This window comes from Apium graveolens, chromosome 7, assembly GCF_009905375.1.
Source record: "Apium graveolens cultivar Ventura chromosome 7, ASM990537v1, whole genome shotgun sequence".
Lineage (NCBI taxonomy): Eukaryota > Viridiplantae > Streptophyta > Magnoliopsida > Apiales > Apiaceae > Apium > Apium graveolens.
This window is the reverse complement of record NC_133653.1, coordinates 272142113-272167287: the sequence shown is the minus strand read 5'-3', so window position 1 is coordinate 272167287 and position 25175 is coordinate 272142113. Positions and strand designations below refer to the sequence as shown.

Here is a 25175-nt window from a genome sequence, read left to right as displayed (position 1 = left end):
GCAGTCATAACTTATCATCCAAGTCATTCTTCAACGGATAGCTTTGATCAACATATAATGCTTTAGCTTCAACGGATAATCATTCATGTATATCAACGGATGATATCGAAACTTTCAACGGATAATCATATTACAGCAGTTGATCATATCCTGATTGTGACATAGATCCTGATCTTCGACTTAGCCAATTCTCGACAATCTCCCCCAATTTATGCTTTGCAGAATAAACATGAATTCTAATAGAATTGTCTAGTGCCAAAAACCAGATAGACAAAATAAGTAGTGTAAAGCTTACTTTATTTCAGACGTAGATCTTCATATTTCTTGATAAACTCTGCAGTATCTTTGAATAAAAGCTTTAACTTTGTCATCAATCTTTTTCAACGGAATATCTTCTAACTTGATCTTCAAATTCTTTTTATACTCTGTTTTATCGGATAATTGATAGATATCAGCCCTTAGACTTCTGATTTGTGCTCTTTCTGTCATCATGTCTTCCAGTGAAACATAGCAAGTTTTTCTTCCATCATGATTCATAGTTATATGTTTCTGAGTATGAACATTTTCAATGACAGCTTCACCTTTCTTCATGTTGACTTCTTGCCCTCTGAAATTTCTGTATGTAGGAACATATGATCCGAAATAATATCGACCATCATCCAGTATCCTTCTTCTGATATTGGCAAGAATCATGTTTGACCATAACCTAGAATATTCATCTTAAACTATTAGCAAATAGTGAATGTACTTCATTTCTTTTGTAGACATGATCATCAGTTCATCAAGTGAAAGAGCTTGAACTTGATCATTTTGAAATAAGAGTAAGATCTTCTGTTTAGATTCCGAACTATCATGTTTGTCAAGAATTATCTTCACAGCTTCAAGTCTATCCAGATGATCAATAATTACTTCCTGATCTGGACTATCATCCAGTGTGAAGTTCAAAAACTTTAAGTTGATAAGTTTAACTTCATGATGTCATATACCATCTCTTGTGAATGGTTCCAACAACTTCAGCTTATTAGCTTGTTCTAACCAAGATTTCTTATCTCTCATGGTATTAGAACTAGGTAAACCATCCAGCCTTATTCCTCCAGGAGTAAAACTCAATTAATTATCATTACAATTAAGATTAGCAACCTTTCTCCATTTGCATTTGTTCTTGATCTTTGGAAATACTTGAGCTTTCATTTCTGCTTTTTCTTGAAACATCTTCTTATTTGTACTCCCCCATCTATTCCTTTCAGATCTTTTAAACATATTCTTGTATTCTTGATCTGCATTATCAACGGCTATTCTGATTTTTATTTCCTGAGCCCTTTTTTCTCTGTCAGAAACCATTTCTTCTTCCTTAAAGTTTTCAGCATTAACAAATTCAACATAAGTAGAGAGAATCTGTAAATTTATTCGAAATAAAATTTCTTCTTCTTCAGTCTTTACAGAATCGGGAATCACTAACACTCTTTCGGTGTCAGGAAAATCATCAGAACTTGTAACTTTGTAATCAGGAATTGAACTATGAGTAACAAAAGCAGCTTCCATGTTAGATCTATCTGATCTATCCTTAGAGACTTGAGTTGACTATGTCTTCTTTTGAATTTGAAATCCAATTCCATATTGAACTTTCACAGTATCAACTTTCGTGGCATCAAATGTCTCTTTTTCTTTTTCATCACCATCATCATCAGAATTGGTATTTCTCCTCAAAACTGATTCAGGTTGACATTTTGTCTTTGATACTATCTCCCCCTTTTTGGCATCTAGACTTTGTGGAAGAAAGAAAATATCATCCAACTTGGAATTTGTAGCATTCTGACCAGGCTTCCAAAGCTGTTAATTTTTCAGACATTCGATCTTGTTTTGCTTCCAAGCTAAACATTTTCTTTAGCAAACCACTTTGTTTATTTATACCTTTGATAGTCACAGAAAGATCATCAAGTTCATCTCTGATTTTAACAGTATCTTCCTTGAATACAGAGACAGAAGAATGCAGTCCTTTGAATAAAATAGTAGTGGATTTGATATATGCTTTCATATCAGTATTTGAAACTAAATAAACAACATGATCAGCTAAAGTTTGAGCAGATTCTATAGATATCTTTTCACTGGGTAATCTCCAAGAATGATTTCATTCATAAGCCCTGTGAGGATGTAAAATAGCAGCATGACCAGATGATGAACCAAAAGTAGATAATTTAAATGCTTCAATATAAGCTTTCAAAACAACATCATCAGGATTATCATCACCATAATTATCAGGATCACCATAATATCTCTGTATAGATCCTGTAAGAAAAGAACCATGAGTACCTAAATCTATATGTTCTTTTAAAGTGATCTCATCACCTCTCACTCCACTCATCTCATTACTTTTAAGAGTCAGATCTTCCTCACTAGGATTGACTAAATCATGTCCCTCACCTACCTCTTCTTTTTCCAGGTAAGGATCTCGCCTCTCTTGAATTCTGTTTTTTACTAAATCTTTTCTCTCAGTCTCACGTGAAAAGTTCTGAAAAATTTGTCCTACAGAAATAAGAGGTGGCTGAGAAGAGTTTTCTCTGATCATATGACTAAAGATATTCCTTATAAAGGTCTAATCATAGTCATATCAACAGATTAAATAGAGTTTAGAGAATTTGTACCTTGAGGAGTATCAACCATTGGTATAGCCTTGAGTGGTTGTACCAAGATTGCTTCAATCTTGTCTTGAGAAGTGATCAGTACAACTGTTGAATCAGGAACAGCTTCATCAAGAATTGACCTTGTGTCAGGAATGTGTTGCTTTTCAGAAATTGATCCCTTAGTAGAATTTGATACTAAGTATGCAATAGTACTTTGAACTGTTGGTTCTTGTGTGACTTGAGGTTTAAAAACTTCTTCAACCTTTACTGAAGGTTCTTGTGTGCTTCCCTCAAAGATAGGATCATGGATAACAACATCCAGTTCAATAGTGTGCTTTTGATGAGCTTTCATGCCTTGTACTATCTTCATCATATCATAAACCACAGAACTATGACTTTCTTGAGCAATGTCAGGAATAGTCATGTGAGAATATGCTTGCACCTACACTTTGAGTAGGTGGTTCTTGTGTAGCTGGGGCTTTAACAGGTGCATCTTCACTTTGAGAAGATGGTTCTTGTGTACTGTACCCCTTCTGTGGTGATTGAAATGTGATCTTCTTGCATTGAGAAATAGATGAAGTCTTTGCTTTCCTCTTAATATACTTCTGTAGATCAACTTCCTTAGCAATTTTAACTTTCTTGGCCGTGTGAGATGTAGAAATTTTCTGATCAGGAATTGTCATAAACTTGTCAAGAATTGCTTGAGACCTATCAAGATTTGACAAAGATTTGTCAGGATCTGTAGATTCCCGATCCATAGCAATATCAGCCAATACTTGAAGACCATCTGGTTTCTTAAGAACCTTTTCTGCTAACTTCATTAATCTTCTTTTCTTAGGTTTAGCAGCTTCAAACAAATTTTGGTCTTCTCCTATACTAGCACACGTAACCTCCACTGGTCTAGCAGGCTTCTTGTACACAATTGGACCATCATTATCACTTTCAGAGTGTGATAATTCATCAACCAATTTGGTACTAGTTCGAACTTTCCTTTTCTTGCTTTCTGCAAGCTTCTTCCTGTGTGTTACTGATAAAACACTTTTCTTCATTACTCTACATTGTTGCTCCAAAGATATGGGTGAGAGTGAAACAACCTTTAGATATGATTGTCTCTGAGACAAATCAGACTTAGCTACTGTCTTTGATTTTGCAACCTATTCCTTTTGAGAAGAATCAGAGGTGATATTGTGTTTCGATTTAAGTGAAGAAATATGAACACTTGGGGTCAGGAACAGGGTTGGATGTGCCCTGTCCCACAACATCAGGATTTGGAAAATTATATTTGTCAGGCATTTTGTTAGACAAAAACTCCCACAATTCTCTTGGTAAAACCGTTTGTGATCAAGTGAAAATTAAACATTGTGTATGCAGTACCATTTTTCTCTTATCAGAATACACTTTGTACAATTTTCTGATTCTTGCTCAAAGACCTGTTTTCTTCTTGAAAATGATTAGATATGCAAATATAAATTATCAAATTCGAAATATATGAATTCAAAACCACACACATTCACACATGCAAATATTAAGATAATGAACAACCATAAGTTATGAGCTAGAGATTAAACAAGAAGAAACCTTTCATTAATAATATTAAGATTCATTACAAGACAGACCACAAAAGATTTTTAATCCTAATCCCTAAGAACTAGAATAACTCTTCCGTAGTATTCTTGTTGTTCTCCTTGTTCTTCATCTCTCGCCTTCGAAATATGCGAGTCATGCTCAAGGCAAGAGAAATTTAATTCTCTTGGAGCTCCAATTGAGCGAGACGATGTTGTTCAGCTTCCTCAGCTCGTCTCAGCTCTTCAAAGCGAACATCCATTGTGAAAACTTGCAATGAGAGCTGATCATCCCTGCAGAGACGATAAAAAATGGACTAGGGAAGTCCATTCGGTTGGTAAGTTTCTCCATCAAAAATAACCCTTAGGCGAAAAGGATCAAAATAGAGCCTTCCTTGTTCAGGATTTGCTACTAGTCGATACACTCCATGTTCGATAGAACAGATGGTTGCCATTGAAAGAAGAGAAATTTTAAAGATTTTAGAGTTGGAGATTGATGTTGTGAGAGAGACGATTGAGAGTGATTGAGGTTTATATAAAGTAGAAGACGTGATTTTATAACCAAAATCTAATGGGAATCTAAAGAGACACTTTAATTAACTGTGTAATAATAAATACTGCATGTATAATATTACGCATATCTAGGCAAATAACACATAGTCTCTTTACATGCACCTATTCCAAATATAAAACTAATAATGATGACAAGTTTAACATGTTTATTCAAAATAGAATAAAACAAATTTGTAACACTTAAAAATCACGAAAAAAATAATGTTATCGTCTTTTTCAAGAAAAGTCATGTCTTGTCCATCACTTGTTGAGATAAAATTTGTAATTCAAAATCAGAAATTTAATCATGATTTCTCCACCTCAGCATTTGCATTGTTGAATTTATTAGTAAAATCAACAAATCTTTTCTCCACTGACCGTTCTGGTCAAAAATTGACAAATCATTAGCAAGAAAATTACAGAATTGATTTCATGCAAAACTCCCCATGTAATTATGTTGTCAGTTTCTGATAATTTTATGTTTCTCCCCCTCAACATGTGCATTATCATGATGATTTGCCTTCTTTCCTGATTTGGAACTTTTGTCCACAAGTAGGCCTTTTACCAAATCTTTCTTCACCGGCTCATTGAGATTATTGAAGTTGAGGTGAGAAAGCTTCTTGTGCCAATTCCAACTTTCATCTACTAATGTCTTGGTTACCAGACAAGTTTCTGGACCATCAGTATTTGCATAAAGTTTGGCTTCATAGATGTTTCCATGTCTGTAAGCTCTAAAGATCTTTTTCCTTGTGATCTTATGAACTACTTCACAATGAGTATCATAGAACATGACATAGAAACCTCTGTCAGTGATTTGACTAATGCTCAATAAATTATGCTTCAGTCCATCTACTAGAGCTACCTTTGAGATTATGACATTTCCAATGATAATATTGTCATATCCCAGTGTTTTTACTACATTGTCATCTCCATAGGAAACCATTAGGCCAACCTTCTTCTCATATTCTGACAACAAGGATTTATTTCCAGTCATATGTGCTGAACAACCACTGTCAAAGACAAGCACATTCTTCTTGTTTCTCTATAATCAAAAAAAGGAAATCAGTCTAAAATTTTTATAACCCACATTTGTTGGGTTCTTTTTGAATTTTATGCATTTTTACATTAGCAGACCTTTTGTCAGGATTTGGTCCATCAGGATTTACTCCATCGGGATTTGTCTTGACATTTTTAACTCTATAAGATGTATGCACATTCAGTTTAGCAGTTCTATTTAAAACATCAATTTTATTGAATTTCGGAAAAGGATCATAATTATTGTGATACACACTATGATAATCCTTACAAGTGTAAATAGAATGCCAACTGTTACCACAATGAGAACAAAGATTGTGTGATTTGTATAATATTGATCTACCACTTATTTCAGATTCAGGAATTTTAGAAATTTTCTTTTTAGGCTTCCTGCAATCAATCGCAATGTGATTAGTATTACCACGGTTAAAATAAGCTTTCCCAGATGCATTAGGAATGTACTTATAGTTGTTTGCCTTGTTTATTCCTTATTTTCCATTTCTACCTCTCTTAGACCTAGGTTTAAGAGCCTTAGACGTTATCTCACATATCTTCTTGTCTAACTGACATTTTGAGAGAAGTCCTATATTTTTACCCTTCTTGTCTTTCATTTTAGGATCTTCTTTTATTTTAGCAGGGACTCTAGGTTCAGCCTTTTCTTCAGCATTGTTCTTAGAGGTAGAACCAAATTCACAGACTGACTCAACTCCTCTTTCATCAGTTCCAACAAACTTAACTGGAGTAGTGTTATTAATGGATTTATTGATATTCCTATCAGCAAATTTGTTATAATCTAGATATCTTTCCAGTTCTTATCACTAATGAAATCATGAACTTTCTACCCTGAGGTCATCCAAGTATTAAACACTTCTCTTTCCTGTTCTAAAACTTTCTCTAGTCTAGCATACCTGATGTTTATTTGAGTTTTATTATGTTGTGCTTTCTTACATACTTTTTCATGTTCATTCATGCACATTAACTCAGCTTCTATGAACTCATTTCTTTCTTTAAGCCTATTATTATCAGCAATCAGATTGTCACATTCAATAGTCTTGCATTTAAAAGTAACATGCAAAGTGTACAAGGAAGTTTTCAGTTCAGACACATTATCAATACCAACAGGAAATATAACTGAAGGTACCTTATCAGTTCCTGAGGCATTCTCTCCACGAGCTACCATTAGTGCATAACATTCATCATCATTGTCAGTTCCTGATGAATCCATCCAGTCTCCGTTGGAGTTTGTTGTAACCAAAGCTTTTCCAGTTGTCTTGGGGCACTCACTAGTCAGATGTCCCCTTTCATTACAGTTGTAACATGTCACCTTGATCTTGTCAAACTTCCTTTCCATGTTGTTCTTACCATCACTCCTTCTGAACTTGTATTTTCCTTGACTAGAGAACCTTCTGTTGAAACCACATTTCCTCTGTGGTTTTCCAAACCTCATCCTCCTGAAACCTTTCACCAGCATTGCAGCCATCTCAACCACTTGAGGATCATCCATATCGATTTCAGAATCCTCGTCAGTATCTGTGTCAGGATCTGATGTATCATCAGTATCTGATTCTTCCACAATGTTCCTTCTCCTTGACCTCTCACTTATCTTTTCCTTGCCTTTGTGAGTCTCGGCATTAAGAGCCACAACCTTCATCTTCCGAACTTTTCTATTCTTCTTTTGCTGGATCTCCAAGTTATGAGTATTTAACATCCCATACACTTCATCCAGAGTCAGAGAATCAAGATCATATTGATGCATGATTATCGAGGCCTGTGTATCCCAATCTTCTGGAAGAGCTCTCAGAATTTTGGTGTTTGAGTCTTCCCTTTCATATTCTTTTTCGACCGATGATAGATCATTCAGTAGTGTCATAAATCTATTATATATGTCAGTAATTGACTCATCAGCTTTGGCATCGAATTGCTCATATTCTTGCACAAGAACAACTCTTCTGTTATTCTTTATTGCCATCGTACCTTGACACTGTGTTTCCAAGGAATCCCATATATTCTTTGCAGTCTTGCAGGCAGTAACTCTGTTTGACATCGCATTGTCCAAACTGTTGTGGAGAATATTCTGAACTTTAGCATCTTTAAGCATAGAAACTTTTTCAACATCTGACCACTTTGATTTTTCCTTTATGGCATAGTGTTCAGGAGCATCTACAAACATAGCCACAGTTTTCATAGGATATGGAGGTCTTGTTTTGATGATATCAACATATGCATCATCAATAGCTTCAAGGAACATCAACATCTTTACTCTCCATGTAGAGTAATCAGCTTTCTTCGGGATAGAAATTTTCATGTTTTCATACTTACTTCCAGACATCTTGACCTTTGCAAATTAACAGTTAATTTGACTGCTCTGATACCACTTGTTACCCAGTAAAGTAATTGTTTAGGGGGGGTTAGATACAATTACTAAACAAATCGATGTTTATGAAAGTAAAGTAAGAACAGATGAATCAAATAACAGTTTATATTGAACTTTAATAAACTATGACAAAACTCTTTCAAGAACAATATTCTTAAGAGTTTCTAGGTTACACGAATACTCAAGTTGTGCACACCACATTGTGATAACCTATTCTGTGTTTATATACTACACAACTACAAAATCACTCCTCTATCAATTACAAGATATGTTACAATATAACTTTAATACTTTACATATCTAAATCAACTACGATCCTATAAATCAGCACCTTCTGATTTATCTCACAGTCATGACTTATCATCCAAGTCATTCTTCAACGGATAGCTTTGATCAACGGATAATGCTTTAACTTCAATGGATAATCATTCATGTATATCAACGGATGATATCGAAACTTTTAATGGATAATCATATTACAACAGTTGATCATATCCTGGCTGTGACATAGATCCTGATCTTCGACTTAGCTAATTCTCAACATTTTTAGAATACCGAGAATTTTTTAGATTTTTTGTTAAAATACGGGTCGAGTATGAGTTTAACGTTTGTTAGACAAAATTAACGAAATGTTTCAAAAGAAAAAAAAAAGAAATGTAACTTTAGTGCCTAAAAGATTAAAATTATTAGTTTGATGGTAGATTTAAAAATAGAATAAATAGTTGAGTGATAAAATAAATTAAATTTTCAAACAAAAATAAAATTAAATTAAGAGAAAAGGACCTTTGGCCGGTGGATATGCCACCGTTGGAGGAAGGACACAAGCGGCTTACTAATAAGAGGGAGATAAAAAAAAAAGTTTTTAGTCATAATATCAAACACATGTAACATTTGTCTTTAACATTTCAAGAATGATTTTGAGATTATTTTTTGTCCGAATAAATCGTGAAAATATTACTTCTTTTTGTTGCATTTCATCACTGAGCTAAAATAAATACATCTCATGTTTCTATTATTTATCAACATATACTTACTACACACACAAGTTTTTAGATTTTCAAATCTCGGTTGCAAGTCTTGTCTCTTCTTATTTTTAATTGATGAGGAGAAATTCAAAAAATTAGAAATATTATATTAACATAATTTAAATCACTTTTTTTGTTAACTAATTCGACGCGATACGATTTCATTCGATCGAATCTAGTCCTATTTGTCACATTTGTGCAAATTCTAGATTAATCGCATTAATAAAGAAAATTTTATGTAAAAAATTTAATTTATCTTTTATAAGAAAGATTTTTTAAAAATGTCACGAAGTATGAGTCACAGTAATGGTTTTATCCTATATTTGTTCAGACAAGTCACTGTAATGATTTTTCGTAATTTATTAATTATTTTTTTATATTATAATTTGAATTATTAAAATTTATTTTGGAAGTGTTTGGTTCTCTACATAAAGGTAAGAAAGAAATTGAGCGTGATTACAAATTAAATTGAATAATAATTCATAGGATTTTCAGTAATATTAGATATATAATTTAATTTTTTAATTAAATTATATTTATTTAAATTTTAATTATAAAAAATATTAACTAGGAAGATGTTAATCTACCAACAAATTATATTTCGGTTATAATAATATAGTATTAGTTACGAAAGTTCTGGTGTATATTAATTTATGTGTTGGCAGCACAATTGCTCGATTACTACAAATAATATAATTACTCTTTCAAAAAAAAAGAATAATATAATTATAAATCATGAAAAATCTAGCATAACTATTATTATATTTTCGGGCCCGCGGTACATGATTAAAAATCCAAAATATATATACACTCACAAACACAGATATTCACTTTTAAACCCCTCTTTGGTTCCAACTCTTGTCAGTTCAATTCAGGTATTGTCTTGTTCGCTTTCATTCGATTTCAATTCACGTGTGTTTATGAACTGATGCTGAATCATGCGAGGTCTTGTTTCAATTGCATGATCATTTTATTCACTAATTTACAATTTGTGCCGTCTGTTTATTTGCAATTGTTTATTTTGATTTCGAGGTCTTGTTTGATTACGGACAATTTGTGTGCAATTATATGCATATGAATGTAAATCATTGATTAGATGTGTTATATATGGCCTCCCAGAGATTTGTTATGTCCTTTGATGATACTAGTTAGCGTGTTGTAAAGTTTTAGGAGGATACGGATGGCTCGGAAGAAGAAACAGAGGATAGAGAAGCAAAATCATTATTCATTTAAACACCAATTAGTCTCATTCAAGGAGAGATTGAATTTAGTATTAGTCTTAAACAACACTTTATCGCCTCAACCTCTCTTCGTTTACTTAAATTCACCCAATATTAAGTACACGCACTTCTTGCTAATTATGTATATACGCACTTGTAAATAAATATGTGTTTGTGCTTGTGAAATTGGTATGTAAGAATAAAATGGTGGCTGGGGGTTGATATAGATTAAATCTTAAATCATGGAATGGTGAGAGTGAAATTGCGAATTGGTAAGTGAGAAAAAAATGATCAGATGGGTGATAGAGATTAAAACTTTGATTTCTAAAATGGTGAACGTAAAACTGTGAATTAATAAGGAGAAACTGACAACGGTTGTGATAAAGATTCAATCTTGAACTTGAAATCGTGAGTGTGGGACAATAAGTTAATAAGTAATAAGAAAATGATAGAAGGGGCGATTAAGGTTCAATTTTGATGCGGAATAAATGATAGTCAGTGTGGGTAAAAAAGATTCATTCTTAATCCAGAAAATGGTGAGTGTGAAACCTTGAATTGACCGATTAACTTGTGGAGAAAATGGTTAAAACTTTGGAGGACACCGATTAATCCATACACTAGAAAATGGTTATCAAAAAAACTTTAGAGCTTGAACCGGATTTAGTGTTTTTCTTTTCCATCTCCCATGCTATTATCTTGACTTCTATTTTCTCTCTACGAGCAGGCATTTTTGCGCAGTCAAATTTTGTTTCGATCGAAAAAATTATGCAATTAATCTTCTTTGTAGTAACTTTTTTTATCTTATACACGAATACATGATTCAGTCCACTATACATGGTTTTAAACTATAATCTTTTTGTTAGGTTTTAATACCACATGTATGAATTAATAATTTTTTTATAATGGATGTTGGGAATTGAGATTCAGTTTAAATGATACTTTGAGATTGTGACTAATATATATTTTATTTTATTGTTTCCTGATTGGAGTTTCATACACGAGCAAATGGAAGATCTCTTAAAGAAGTTTCAGCAAAATGTCATTGATGAGATTTCAAAAACAAGAAATTTTGTTTCCGAAGAACTCAAGGTTATCAATGAGAAGATTGAAAGTTTAAAGATCGAAAATGCTCAAACTGAACAAGGCATGGTATGGTATCTTATCATTTACTGTATCTAATATGATGACTAGTAGTTTTTTATATATATTTATATTCTTTCTTTTTTGGTATTAATGTTATTGTTTTGGCAGTTGCGTTTCATTTCTTGTCTTGAGATTCTTCTCTTCACATATGTATGTTGTATGTCTGTTCCATGTATTGTTCAATAACTTGATTTCCTCCACTTTTACTTTTTTTACATCTTCATTCTCTATGTATATCTATCTTTAGCTCAAGTATTGAGACTATGAAAAGGATAGAATTTGTAGGTTATAACTTCTTCACTTACAAACACCTCATGTATCTCTTTTTTTTCAATTTAACATAGGAAGTTCACCAATCTGATTTTTCTCATCAACAATCTAAACATGCTTCCTGATATACATTCCTTGCGGTGTCAAGTAATAGATTCTTGTGACAATTTCTAGCACCTCATCTAGCTAGTAAGTCATAAATCATACATAAGTTCTTTGTTAGTCAAGCGGCGTTATCATCAAAGTGACGATGTAAATTACCAGTGAACAAAAACAAGCAGCACGGATGTAGAAACCAAAGTTATATCGATTAGATGTGTGTGTGTGTATATATATGTTAACTGAAACAAGTAGCACAGATGTAGAAACCAAAGTTCTATCGATTGGATATGAGTTTATCATCATTATATATATATATATTAATCTTTTTAATAAAAAAATGTGGCATACTTGATATCAGGTTTAGTTGATACTTTAAGAGCAACCCCAACAACTTACTTATAATGGATCCTTACCTAAAATTTGAAGGATTGAATCAAAATCGACACTCCAACAACATCCTAGTAATTCCCTAAAATTTTAAGATGCACTTTGCTGCCTTAAAGATATGGAATGCATAACCATTCCTTATCTTATTTTCATTAATTAAATATTCATTTCCCTCCTTTTCCACCCTCCTTTTCTCATATCTTTTTCCCTCTCTTCTTTAAAAAATTTGAATAGGATTTGAATTTATTATTATAATAATATTGAGGAACCAAAATAGGGGATTGTTGTTGGAGTTGTCATACCCTAAAATGTCTTAAAATAATTAGGATCCTATTTATTTATATTATTTTGAAGGATCACATAAGAACTCCATTGGAGTTGCTCTAAGATTTGAGATTGTTGTTGATTTTTTATATTATTGAATTACAGTATTCTACCAAGAAAATGGAAGATTTTTTAAACGAGTTGAAGCAAATTGTCATTGCCATTGAGAAGATGTTTGAAACACGAAATTTTTTCTCGGGGGAACTCAAGGTGATTAGTGAGAATATTGAAAGTTTAAAAGATGGAAAGGTTGAATCAGAAGAAGGCATGGTATGGTATCTCATTCATTAACATGTATGTGATGTGTTGTAAAAAAAATTTCTTTGTTTTTAAGCATTACTTATTTGAGCGGGTAGGGCTGAATGAAATCTTTCGTAATGGCATAATGTCTCTATTTAGCATGTATATATGTACATATTTATTTGTATATACTGCTAAATAAGTAATTTTCTTTTCATCGTTACCTTTTGTACCCATTTATTTGTGGCTTTATAGTTGATCATTTTCATTTCCTAAATTTTAAGACATGCACTATGTCAAGCGTGCAATTTATAGTTGACAAGCGTGCTTTCCGGTGTGTTTGTTAAATTGAAGTCATTTTTTTATTGAATTCGGTTTAAGTTGATTTAAACCAAAACTAAACCGTTTACTATGAATGTGTAAATCTTTAACCCTAAGTTGTAAATCACACTTTTTTAGTTTGAATTAAACTATTGTCTCTCGCACTTTATTTCCCTCTCATATTTGCCTTCCATATTGTATCTCCTGCACTTCTATTTTCTACTCTTGCACTTTTATTTTGTAGTCTCTGCTACTCTAATGGGGTTTCTTTTTAATTGATAAAATATGAAATATATTTGCTTTTAATCACAATTATTAAGTTCTAATCAGTGTTTCTTTTGCAATGAACCATACTTATTCTGTCACGATTGGGTTTGATTCAAAACTTTTAAAAATTTGTTTAATTGGCTTTTCTTATAATCTTATATATGAATTGATGATTTTATTACATTATGTACCATAAGGAATATAGGCTTTTTCGGTACTTTAAAATTCTCTTATATTTTTTTGTGTTCTTTTGTTGAAGTTTGATACAAAGGCAATGGAAGATATCTTGAAGAAGTTGGAGCAAAATGTCATTAGTGAGATGTCTAAAACACGATCTTTTGTTTCGAGAGAACTCAAAAAGATTAATGAGAAAATTGAAGATTTAAAAGTTGAGAAGGCTGAAACATATTTGGGCACGGTATGGTAATTTATCATTTACGTGTCTATGAAAAGTTTTGTTTTACTCCATTTTTTAATATTGTTATTATATTATTTATTTGACGGGGTAGAGTTGATTTTTTGTATCATTATAGCATTATGTCATTCATTGTATTGGGAGCTGCTTTGGTCCCCTATATGTATCGATCTACATTTGTGTGCATAATCTATAAATAAATATGGGACATATCAATGAGAAACTTTGTTAAAATAAAACTTTTTTATGAACATGTTGAGCTTTAGTTGTACATGTAATTAAGTGTTTTGAGTTAAATAAATTGTATTTTGCATAGCTATATCCTGTGGGTTCTTTTTTTCAAAATTAGGGTGTACAAGTCTGTAGTAAATTACTAGTTTGTTCAATACTTTGTTTGTAAGGTTAACGTTTCGATAGATGTTAATTAAGGTTTAGTACGCTATTGAACCTTACTTACACATGGATGACCTCATTTTAAGGGAAGTTCTAGTTATTTACTTAACAATAAAGTTTTCTATTATTAGCAGACATGTTGGACATTATTACAGAAGAAGATCATAGTTCCACAATTTATTTAAAACAGGCCACTAGACCTTTGGTTTAAGACATATATAACCAGGTTTTTAACATGTTTAAGTAGGATTTAATGTTTCTTTTTTTAACTTTTACACTAGACACCTCCTTATGTATCTAAATTTTTATATATATCACTTATGTTTTGAATTCATTTAGATTCTGTCTACACAACTATCCACTTATAATATATAAATTTTGTAATAACTTAATATATGAATAGGTTCTTTCCATACCATGCGTTTTTGATGATTTGTTAACATCGAAGGGAAATTTAAATTCAAATAACGGAAAACCTTGGCATAATGATAATTTTATGAAGTTACACTGCCAGCTTTTCTTTTCATAGTTTACACTTCTGTTGTAATTAAAGTCCTCATTAGCATACACCTAGAGCATTATGATTGTTCGCTTAGCATACACCTAGGTGGCCAAGTCAGGTATCAAATAAGTGAGTTCTAGTATATTTGAACAAATCAAGATAGGTGCTCAGATAAGTACCTTAAGATAAAGGACCAACTCAATTCATTCTGAGTTAATTTGCAAGCTAATTGAGCAAAGTTTGCTCGTGACTCGTGAGATCAACAATTAAAACTGTTTATGTAAATTTTTTCATTAGTTTCCCCTAATGAAGAATAAAAATAGTTTTTAGTGATAATCTATTTATATTTATATCTATAAACGAGCTCGAGTCGAGATTTATTTAAGTTCAAAACATACTTGGCTAGTTGGCTTGATTTGTTTTACTAAACATACTCGAACTTGGATCATATACAAGCTTGAACCGAGTTTTGTCAAATGAGTTCGAGTTGCTCACTTAATTATAGCCTTACGCTTACATTTATATGATGTTTCTCTTTACAGGAGTTTGCAGACCTTTATGCTCAAGAGAGCTTAATCGGAGAAGGGAGCATGGGAAGAGTGTACAGAGTCCGTGATCGTAAAACCGGGAAAGTTTGTGCAATGAAATCCATTGGCTTAGATGGAAATCGTTTAACTCCAAAAGTTGCTAGAGAGATATCAACACTATTTGAAATTGAACATGACAATATTGTGAAGTTGGAGAAAGTACATCCTTGTGAAGGCTCCTTGTGCCTCATCATGGAATATGTGGGTGACAATTTGAGTGCTTATATACAAAACGAGGGGATACTCGATGCTAATTTTGCAAAGGTGATTTTTTTTTATATATTAACATAATCATAATAATTCTGCAAGGACTTGGCTGAAGTGACTGTGTTATTATCTTTATATTTAGGTTTGGTTGAAAGAACTTTTATTAGCAGTTGACTTCCTTCATGAAAGAGATCTAATTCATTGCGACTTAAAGCCCAAAAACATACTTATTGACCCCGGCCTAAAACTAAAGGTTGCTGGGTTTGGCTCAGTGAGGAGGATTTTTGATGACACAATGTTATCTTCGGTAATAATTATACAATCTTATAGTACATGCATAATTATAAATTACACCATGTTTATTTAGCATTTGCTTCGCTTTCGTTTAGGTGAATACCGTCGCTTTTAAGGCTCCTGAACTGCTATTAGGGTCTAATGGCTATGGAAAGCCAATCGATATATGGGCGATCGGTTGCATTTTTGCAGAAATGGTGGAGGGAAAGCGCCTCTTTGGCTCCGAAGATGTATTAGATACTGAAATCAGCATTTTATACGAGATATTTAGGTATTTAATCAATCTAGAAGTCATTCAGTTAATTTACATTTTTTTTTAGTTTTAACAATTTAATCTTATCATAATTGAAGAAAAATCGGTACACCAAGGCAAAATAGTTGGTTATGCTCTTTGTCAAACTTTCCAAGAGATTTGCATCAATATCCTGAGGTGAACTTCTTTCGACCCCTTATAGTTTCTATTTTGTGGCTAAATGAAATTGAACTTTACATTTTTTTTTCTAGGCATCTGAAATTATACCTAACCTTGATGCGGTTGGCAATGACTTGATCAAGGTATAAATACAACCCAATGTACAAATGTCCCCAAATTTATCTTCTTTATTAACGATAGGCTTCCTATATATTTGTGTGAAGAAAATGCTTGCGGTTGACCCACTGGAAAGAATTACGGCCGGAGACGCTCTCAGGCATCCTTACATTAAGGTATCATATTGTTATTTAACTGTGAGGTATAATCAATCATGCATAATTTAATCATTTAATCTTATGTTAAGAGCGCTCTTTATAAATATCTTAAAGTAGAATTAAAACCAAATCAAACTAATATTCCCAATATATCCCACTCGTAGAACCAGGTTGATGTACAGAGACCTTACTACTACACTTTTAGAGACTGTTTCAGTGGAGACCTCCGACTTAAATATAACTAGTCGTGATAAGAACACTCTATGTATCAATATACTATTTATATTGGACAGTATAATCTTGTGCTTAATCCTAATGGTTATAATTATATTCGGATATGCCATTCTACTAGCTGTCTGTTGGAGGGATCTACTAGTTTCAGCTTTAGATTAGCTGGGGGGATGTGATGTGTGGTTTATTTGTTCTAATTTCCATATTAAGTTATCTGCTAATGAAACTGGTTTGAGGCTGTTATATGAGGGCTGTCTTTTTGCGGAGTAGTACAGGGAATTTATCTCTATTATTCTGCACAGCACAGTGGGTGTTTGCCATCTGTTTGAACTTGGGGGTGCTAGTTTTGTCCGTTGTAGAGGTGTCCTGAGTATTCTAACTGATTATAGTTGTGAATTATAAGTTGAGCTGGGCGTGGTGTCTTTTGGTTTCTTGATTCACGATCAGTTGGCAGTTATTGGAATGGTGTGAGCAGGTATTGGGGTAGTGTCTATTATTTGTTGTACTACTGCGCACCAGTGTTTGGATTTACTCGGTATTTTGTTTTGCTAAGGGCTGCCGATGCATTATCAGGTGTATTCTTGAAAGTATTATGTAGATTACTGGGCTTTCTTTAATCTTCCTTAGGGTTTTCAATGGGGTGGGGATTGCAATTCCCATACCCGTCCAGTATAGAATTTGCCCCATACCCGCCCCGTTTTCCGCGGGGATTTATAGTGTATCCCCATCCCTGCCCCACGGAACAAAACTCAGTCCCCACCCCGCCACGTCGCCCCCATTTAATAAATAATTATTTTCTAAAAAATCGAAAAAAAATTATTTTTATAATATATTATATAATGTTAAAATAGATGCATAATTTTTTTTGAAGGAAAAATAGATGCATACTTAATTTAAAATTAAGTATTAAATATTATTATGATTATAATATATATATGATGAAAAATAAATAAATTATAGCTTTATTCTATACAATAAATATATTATACCGCTATAAAATATTATAGTATATTATAATAAATTTATATTATATTATATTCAGGGCGGGACGGGGCGGCCCCATTTAGAGTCGGGTTGGGGCGGGTTCCCCATTTTCCCCGCCCCGTTGAGAAACCCAGTCTTCCTGTTTGTTTTGATCCCATGTTTGCTGCAAGATTGTGGATACATGGCTCTGTTTTTGAACAAACATGAGCTTTCAGTTTTTTATATTGTTTGATCACTAATTCTGGGGTGATTAAGGTGTGTTTTTTTTCTTGTTATGCTTGTGTCATGTTCTACCTCCTGGTGGTGAGAGAGTTCCAATTTAGTAGTGAGGTTGTGCCAATTAGTTCTACTTTTGATTTTTTTTTTGTTGGTTGGGGTTTTTTGTCAAACGTCTTTGTTTGCATATGTTTTCTAGGTTATTTTTCTATTATCTACTAACAGAGTGCTATCTCCATTCACCAAAAAAAACCATTATACACTCTTAAAATTAAATACGCAAATGGTTGGTTCTGCTGCTCCGCTACAAATTATGGTAATATTCCCAGGTGTGCACCCATGCCATTTCATTTTACATTTGGCTTTCCCTACTATTTCTATTTAAGCATCGTCAGTTTGTGGAGGCATCTAAAGCTGTTAAAGCTGTACAGTTTTATAAGTCCGTGTTTGGAGCTGCAGAGGTCAGCCGTGTCGTGCATCCAAAATGGAAGGCCGAACAATAGCTCCCACTCATTCCAGCTCACCTCAAAGACTTGCTTTAACCACTTTTATCGTCTCTAATTACCTATATGCTCCTCTGTGAATCTCTCCTGCTCACTTTCTTTCTTTCCTCTCCCACCCTTGCCCTCCCCCCCTCCCTCCCTCTCCCCCTCTCTCCTTTTACATTCATTTTTTGGTAAGATATGTGTAAATTTAATTTGAAAGTTGCAACCATATTTAAGTGTTGAATGTTTTCAACAGTACTATGATTATCTGCTCTCTTTTTTCACACTGCTTTCTGTAATGTATATTGCGCTCCTATTCTAATAGTGTTGATGTCTTTATACTCATATTTAAATTTGAGATTTTTTTTTTGGAAAATTTGTTTTTTTTTGCTGCGAGACATGTATTGGAGGTATTTTTGCCTACTTATACAGATGTATAATATCAGTTTCTTATGTATGCATGTTCCTCTGGTTCTCATAATATCATTTAATTTTATTAACTTGTTTGATTGATCTGATTAATTGATGTTCCTGCTGCCGCCAATGTTGTGAAGGCCGGTGATGTTTCCGTGGATGAAATTGCTTAAGGTGAAGGAAATTCATACGGGTTGATTTCCTGTTTTTACTCGTAGCGTGAACAAAGATGAAGTAGCCAAATGCTCGTCTTTCTCCCTTTCTCTTTGGATTGCTATTTTGTAAGCATTCCCTTTTTTAATGATGGATATGTTGTTACCTAGTTTATGTAATTTGATAATTTAGCAAGGTGACTCGTCGATTGTGTTAAAGTGCAGACGTGTAATAATAAAATTTTTGTTGTAATATTACACCTTTTTCTTGATTAGATATTTCCTAATATAATTAAGTTTCGAAAAGTAGAGAAGCTTTGGATGTAATGGAAAAAATATGTTTACCTTCGTCTATCAGCGTATTATATTTCAGCAAATTAATAAAGTTTTGGCAGCAAATTAATGCTTGTTGTATTTTCCCGAAGTTTGTTTGAACACGTCAAACATGGACAAAATGGTCAAAATGGTGTACAAGTGTGTTTGATGTGTTTACGGAATAAATTAGAAACTCAAAAACATGTAGATAAAATCTATAATCTAAGAGAAATAGTGGTTAATAATTGCATCACACCTTTTTTTTATTTTTTGACTAATTAGGCTTATACGTCTTATAATTGAGTGTTTGTTCCAACAAATCTCGGTGAACAAGATTCGAACTCAGAGATAACAAGACATAAACCTTTTAACACTTTTTTGACACTCGAGTTTAAATATGAACTTATGATGGTTGTGGTTTAACTTGGGGTTTAACCATATATTGAAAGTTAAAACAAAAATTATCAATCAATCAAACACTTTCGGCAAGTCTATAGCTGGTGTCCGGCAAGTAGATAGTTGGGGTGCGTTTGGAACGGTGGTACATGTGCTCACCTCTCACAAAAAATATCTATTCATAACATGACGCCTCTAAACTCAGTTGTTGCAACTGAGTCCTCTAAACATTGCAATATCAATCGAATTAATGTGAGGGTCAATTGTGAAGCTACTGTTTTCGGGGGAGATGCGTGCTGAATTGTCCGGGAAACCATTACCTTTATTTTTAATTTTCAGAATATTTGTATTCAGTTTGTTAAACAATCCGGAAACAAAACGGCTAATTATTTAGCTTTATTTGTTTTTCAACCTGGTTGCATGATCAGTTGGGGGTTTGTCCCGATTGAATATCTTTCAAGTCATTAATGAAATCTGCTTTAAATTTGGAAAAAAAAATACAAATTAATTTTAGTTTTATTATAATTCTATAAAATCTGAAAGTAAGTGTAGTTATGGTAATCGCACATATTTGGCCGCAAAATTATGGTGGTGGTTTTGGTTTTTGATCGAAAGAATTACTTTGAATTAGAGTTAAAACAATTATATGCAACACAAGAACAAAATTGTTTTTAAAGCTAAAGACCATTGTTAAAAATTATGGAGAGTAATAAATAATCTAATTTATTTTGGTACGTCAATTAACAAACACAAATAAAAGTATAAAACGCAACATATATGCAATAGCGGGATGAAGTCGTGTTAAATCTATTTCAGAATATATCTTATATTTTGAATCATGAAAACATTTGTTTAACTTATCTCAAGTATTGTTCAAAAGTTATTACATGTATCTCAATCAGCTAAGCTATGGAATGAATTAGCTGCTCCAGTCTCCAGGACTACTCTTGGGGGTGTTTGGATCGTAATTAACGAGTCCGGTTAACAGAAATCGAAACTTCAATCTCTTATTATAGTGTTTGAATTGACAATATGATAATTGGGAATGGAAACTTGATTGCTATTAGATAGGCAAATCAAACCCTCTTTATCCCTTAAGTTACCATTTCATACTCATTCCCAATAATTTCTACTCCCATTTCTGAATCCCATTCCCTTCGCCGATCCAAACGCCTCCATAAATCGTATCTCCATGCGTAACAGTATCTATATTTGTTTGCTCGTATAGGTTTCCAGTTCACTCTAGTAATTAAAATAGTTTGGTAACAAATAATATAACATACATGCCTGTGTAAAATTACAAATTAAGAATGAAATCCCCGCAAACCGAACAAGTTTATGTTACATAATAAATAAATATTCCTTCAACCTGAGCCCACACACCAATTCGCCCCTGCTTAAGGTCTCCGGTCTCCTGTATTTACAACTATAATCTCAATCTCAACATCATCCACATTAGAAGCAGAAACGATTTCATTTACGACTTTAGTGGAGCTAAGGACATCAACTGTTGTCCCATAAACTCGCAACTTAAAATTTCCGTAAGAGCTTGATCCTAGATGACAAAACATAAACAAATGTGATTCAGAACACAATGCAGATCAGCAGGTAACAATTAATATTACAACCTTGAGGCTTTTCTAATGTGGACTGTCTTATACTCTTATATCAGACGATTCAAATTCGAGTAATCCTAGGATTTGAGATGTTCGATATCTCATGCATGACAAAACTTCGCACAAGGAGATGATCATGCCAACAACCAGTACTGGGATTTGGGTCTTCAGGAACAATCAGCTAAGGAGGTTAAATCTTTTACAACTAATACTTTCATGATTACAAAAACAGGCAGTAATGCCAACATGGTTAAGTGTAAAATAGCATAGCTGATACCGCATCGCTATGGAGTTATCAAAGTTTAAAGATACAAGTTTATGCACTTTAGATAGGGTACCAAAACGAGTCATTTAACTCCTACACCATTTACCACATAGTTATAACTTATACAAGCTTTGCGTTTATTATGGGACATCCCCAAATCATTCATCTCTTCTGATCAAAGAAATCTTGCCCTCAATGTTCCACCAACATTCGAAACGTTTTAAATAAACCCTCTATAGGCAAAAAACTTAAGAATTGATTATAACAAGCTATATAGACCTTTAGAGGATGGAGCTAATCTCGTCTTGAAATCCACAAACTGGGTTGGCGCTCTGCAAGGACCCCAGACTCTGAGGCACATGCCCTTTGCGACCCTGATAATTTCAGCAGTTACTGCATGCCAGAATGATAAAGAAAAGGAAAATTAGTGCACATATAACACTGCTATAGTGCTATGTAGCCAACTATGACTCAGAGTCCTAAAATCAAATATTGCTATCATATAAAACAAATCGACCCAAATAAAAATACCTGGGATTTAGAATAACAAATTAGGCAGTGATATATTTAGGATCGGGCAATATGGGGATAAGGCAATGGAGTCTAAGTAGCAGAATTTGTTGAGTAAATACAAAATTGACTAGGGTGAGTGTGATGGTATCATAACTTGAGCCATAGCTGGGTCCCACAAACAAAATCTTTTTCCATCGTACAAATTAAACCATAAATGGAACCAAGAAAAGTGTCACAAATGCCAGGCACTTTACTACACTAATAGCATTTGATGGTTCTAGATTTATAAGGTTGCTTGATACTTGATAGTATACAAAGATATATAAGTTTATTTACTTTTAAATAATCTCACAGAAGCACAATAAGCTAAAACATAAAAATTTGAAAGTACAATTACCACTGCAAAAAAGTTCTTTGTAATTACACCCATATTACAGATTTAAAAAATAAATACAGTTTCCAGCACCCAAAAAGAATATTAATTAATTACATACTAAATTAAGTAATCTGATATTGATTGGGCACAAATTATCATAGGTCCCATATAAAGAGATATGGTGACACTGACCCATATTAGGGTAACATCCAATTTCGATTAAATGGATTCACTAAAATAGCATAACATAACTCAGATTTACCTTTCTCAAGGCTCCTAAAACTCCTAGAGTAAATTCTTGTAAGGATCTACTCAAATTCGTTTTATGGGTTCCTACGGCATGATGCAAAATTATGAGGGGAGGGAAAGGCAGAAACATCTAGGGCCCGGATAGATTATTTGTGGTGTATACCCTTCTTTTAATTTCCCTTTCTCATGACCCCACCTTGTTTTTACTTCTTAAAACTTTGGTCACCATAATTAGCTGTTTATTATATTAAAGTCTCTAATAAATACTTTACATTTTTTTTTATTTACTGTAATGCACAGACATGCATATATCAAATTGTACAGCTATATATTTAAAGTGTTGCATTCTTTTGAAAAAAAATCATATCAATGTTGTCCCAGAAACAAATTCGCCATTCTCCTTCCCCTCTCTCCGACTCTAATCACCTTTGCTTTCTCTCCAGTCGTTGCATGTATTCAGCCATAGTGAGACAACTTCTAACGCTGATTTGGATGGGGTTACTCTGGACATTGATGACTTAAACGGAAAGTAAGAAGGATGGGAACTTATGGGAATGAACATTTCTTAATATATAGTTTAAGTGCATTTAGTATAGGAACTCGATGTATTTACATACATGTGGGACTAGGAGTTATTAGATATGTATGCTGTTTATAACAAACCTCAATTGTTTGGGCCGTAGTGACGTAGTCTACTAGGTTCAGTTACTAGGTTTCAATCCCCTATTTAAGTCATGTAAACCCCACATATAATCTTAGACCATCTAAGACTTGACTACTGATATATTGACTTATCAGAATATTGAGCCTTTGTTTATGGGATCCACCATCATTTGTCACAAAATCCATTATTCTTAAACACTGTCCTGCATCCATTACCTTTCCTAACCTGTATAGGTTCAAGGTACTTGCCCAAACGGTTCCCCGTTTCTGATTTTGATCATCTCCTTGTCGATTCTCTCAGTTCTGACCAAAACTGTAGATACAGCAGGCTGTAGATGGTGCAACAACTTCTCCATCTAAAACTTGGAAGGATATTTTCTAGGTAATAAATATTTTTTTCATGGACAACCAGACCTCAAAACTTGTGCCACTAAGTTTAGCTACGATTTGCATAGCAATATCAGCAAATTCAGATATTGCTTTAGTGGAAGGCCGAATTCTTGTTGAGAACAACCAGTGAAGTAGTAGTCAAAGTTCAGGTTGAATTCCCTGAGGTTCCTTCCAGATGCAATAGCTGCAGAACTTTTGGTCATCCTCACAAATGCCCGAAGCAGGCCCCAGCTGCTTTTGTATGGGTTACAAAAGACACCCCAAGTCCTAAGGTATTAAACCCGGAGAATCCTGATACTCAGGCTACCTCCTCCAACATATATGTCTGTGTTGTTCTCAACAAGTGGTTAATAGTTCGACAGCTACCTCTAAGGATATTCCCCCCATTAAAACTCCCTCGGGTATTTCTTTTGGTTTCTTAGCATGCCAATACTTAACAACTGTGTGTAAGCGTCGGAGAAGAGCTAACAACATTGATCAGTGAAGAAATCCACCCCCCCTCCAAATAAAAAAAAAGAAAAACCTCCTAAAGTTTAATGTATATATTATCAGTGAAGGATTATAATGTATAATCTAAACAAGCTGATGTAAACGATTTTATCAGTAATAATAATCTTTCTATGATTGCTTTAGTTAAAGATAAAGTTTTTTTGCCAAGAGTTGAATATAAAATTAAAGTGAATAAAGTCAACTAATTGCTAGTTCTATCAACATTAATCGGTATTAGAATTATATCTATGATCACCATATTTAAATTAGAATCTGGCTTAGTATTAAAGCTAACATTTGGAATGTTTCTGTGCGCTCAGCTTCTAGTCAATTCTTGCAATATCGCATTACTTTTATCCCGAATGGTACTGCATCTTTGCAACCTTTGTCTGTGCCCAAAACTTTATTGGAGACATGTAAGAATTAAAACAAGACTTAAGTACGATTCTATCTTCTTCTACACTGCATTGGTCCGTCAATGGCAATACCAATGTGATACAAATATATGGATGAACTGATATGGTAAATGCAGTGAATGATCACATATAACCATAAACTCATGTCTTTATGGCCCCAAAGACCTTAAAAAGCTCTGAAAACTACTTCACTTGGCGGAATATAGGGACGCAACATGTCTTCAAGAAATTGGATAGATTGCTTCACCATTGGCAGCTGGCTTTTAGCGTTTGCCAGGTCTAAAGAAAAATTTATGTCAGGGCCTTTCAGAGCACTGTCCAACACTCCAACTGTTGGTTCTACGTATAATCATGCTCTTAATATCCCCAAGCCATTGCCGTACTTTGGTTCATGTTCCAATTTGATGAGTTGGTTACTCAAAGCTGGACCACTCAAGTCCCTTGGAATCCTCTTCCTGTCCTCTTTGATAAATTCAA

At 33.5% G+C, this 25175-nt stretch overlaps 1 protein-coding gene across 1 annotated transcript; it reads left to right on the top strand.

Moving 5' to 3' along the window:
• The first annotated feature begins 9983 nt into the window (after positions 1-9983).
• LOC141672122 (cell division control protein 2 homolog A-like) lies at positions 9984-19358 on the top strand. Its single transcript, XM_074478616.1, has 11 exons — positions 9984-10044; positions 11372-11538; positions 12721-12885; positions 13703-13861; positions 15296-15604; positions 15690-15854; positions 15937-16112; positions 16193-16271; positions 16346-16396; positions 16478-16546; positions 18999-19358. Exons 2-11 carry the CDS (start codon positions 11395-11397, stop codon positions 19029-19031), a joined length of 1350 nt encoding a protein of 449 aa, XP_074334717.1. The 5' UTR covers positions 9984-10044; positions 11372-11394; the 3' UTR covers positions 19032-19358.
• Positions 19359-25175: the final 5817 nt, after the last annotated feature.

Coding starts and splice junctions, on each gene's coding strand:
- LOC141672122 (XM_074478616.1), top strand. CDS start 11,395: ATGGAAGATCTCTTAAAGAAGTTTCAGCAAAATGTCATTGATGAGATT. Junction 16,113..16,192: donor ATTTTATACGAGATATTTAG/GTATTTAATCAA, acceptor TCATAATTGAAG/AAAAATCGGTACACCAAGGC. Junction 16,547..18,998: donor TCAGGCATCCTTACATTAAG/GTATCATATTGT, acceptor AATGTTGTGAAG/GCCGGTGATGTTTCCGTGGA.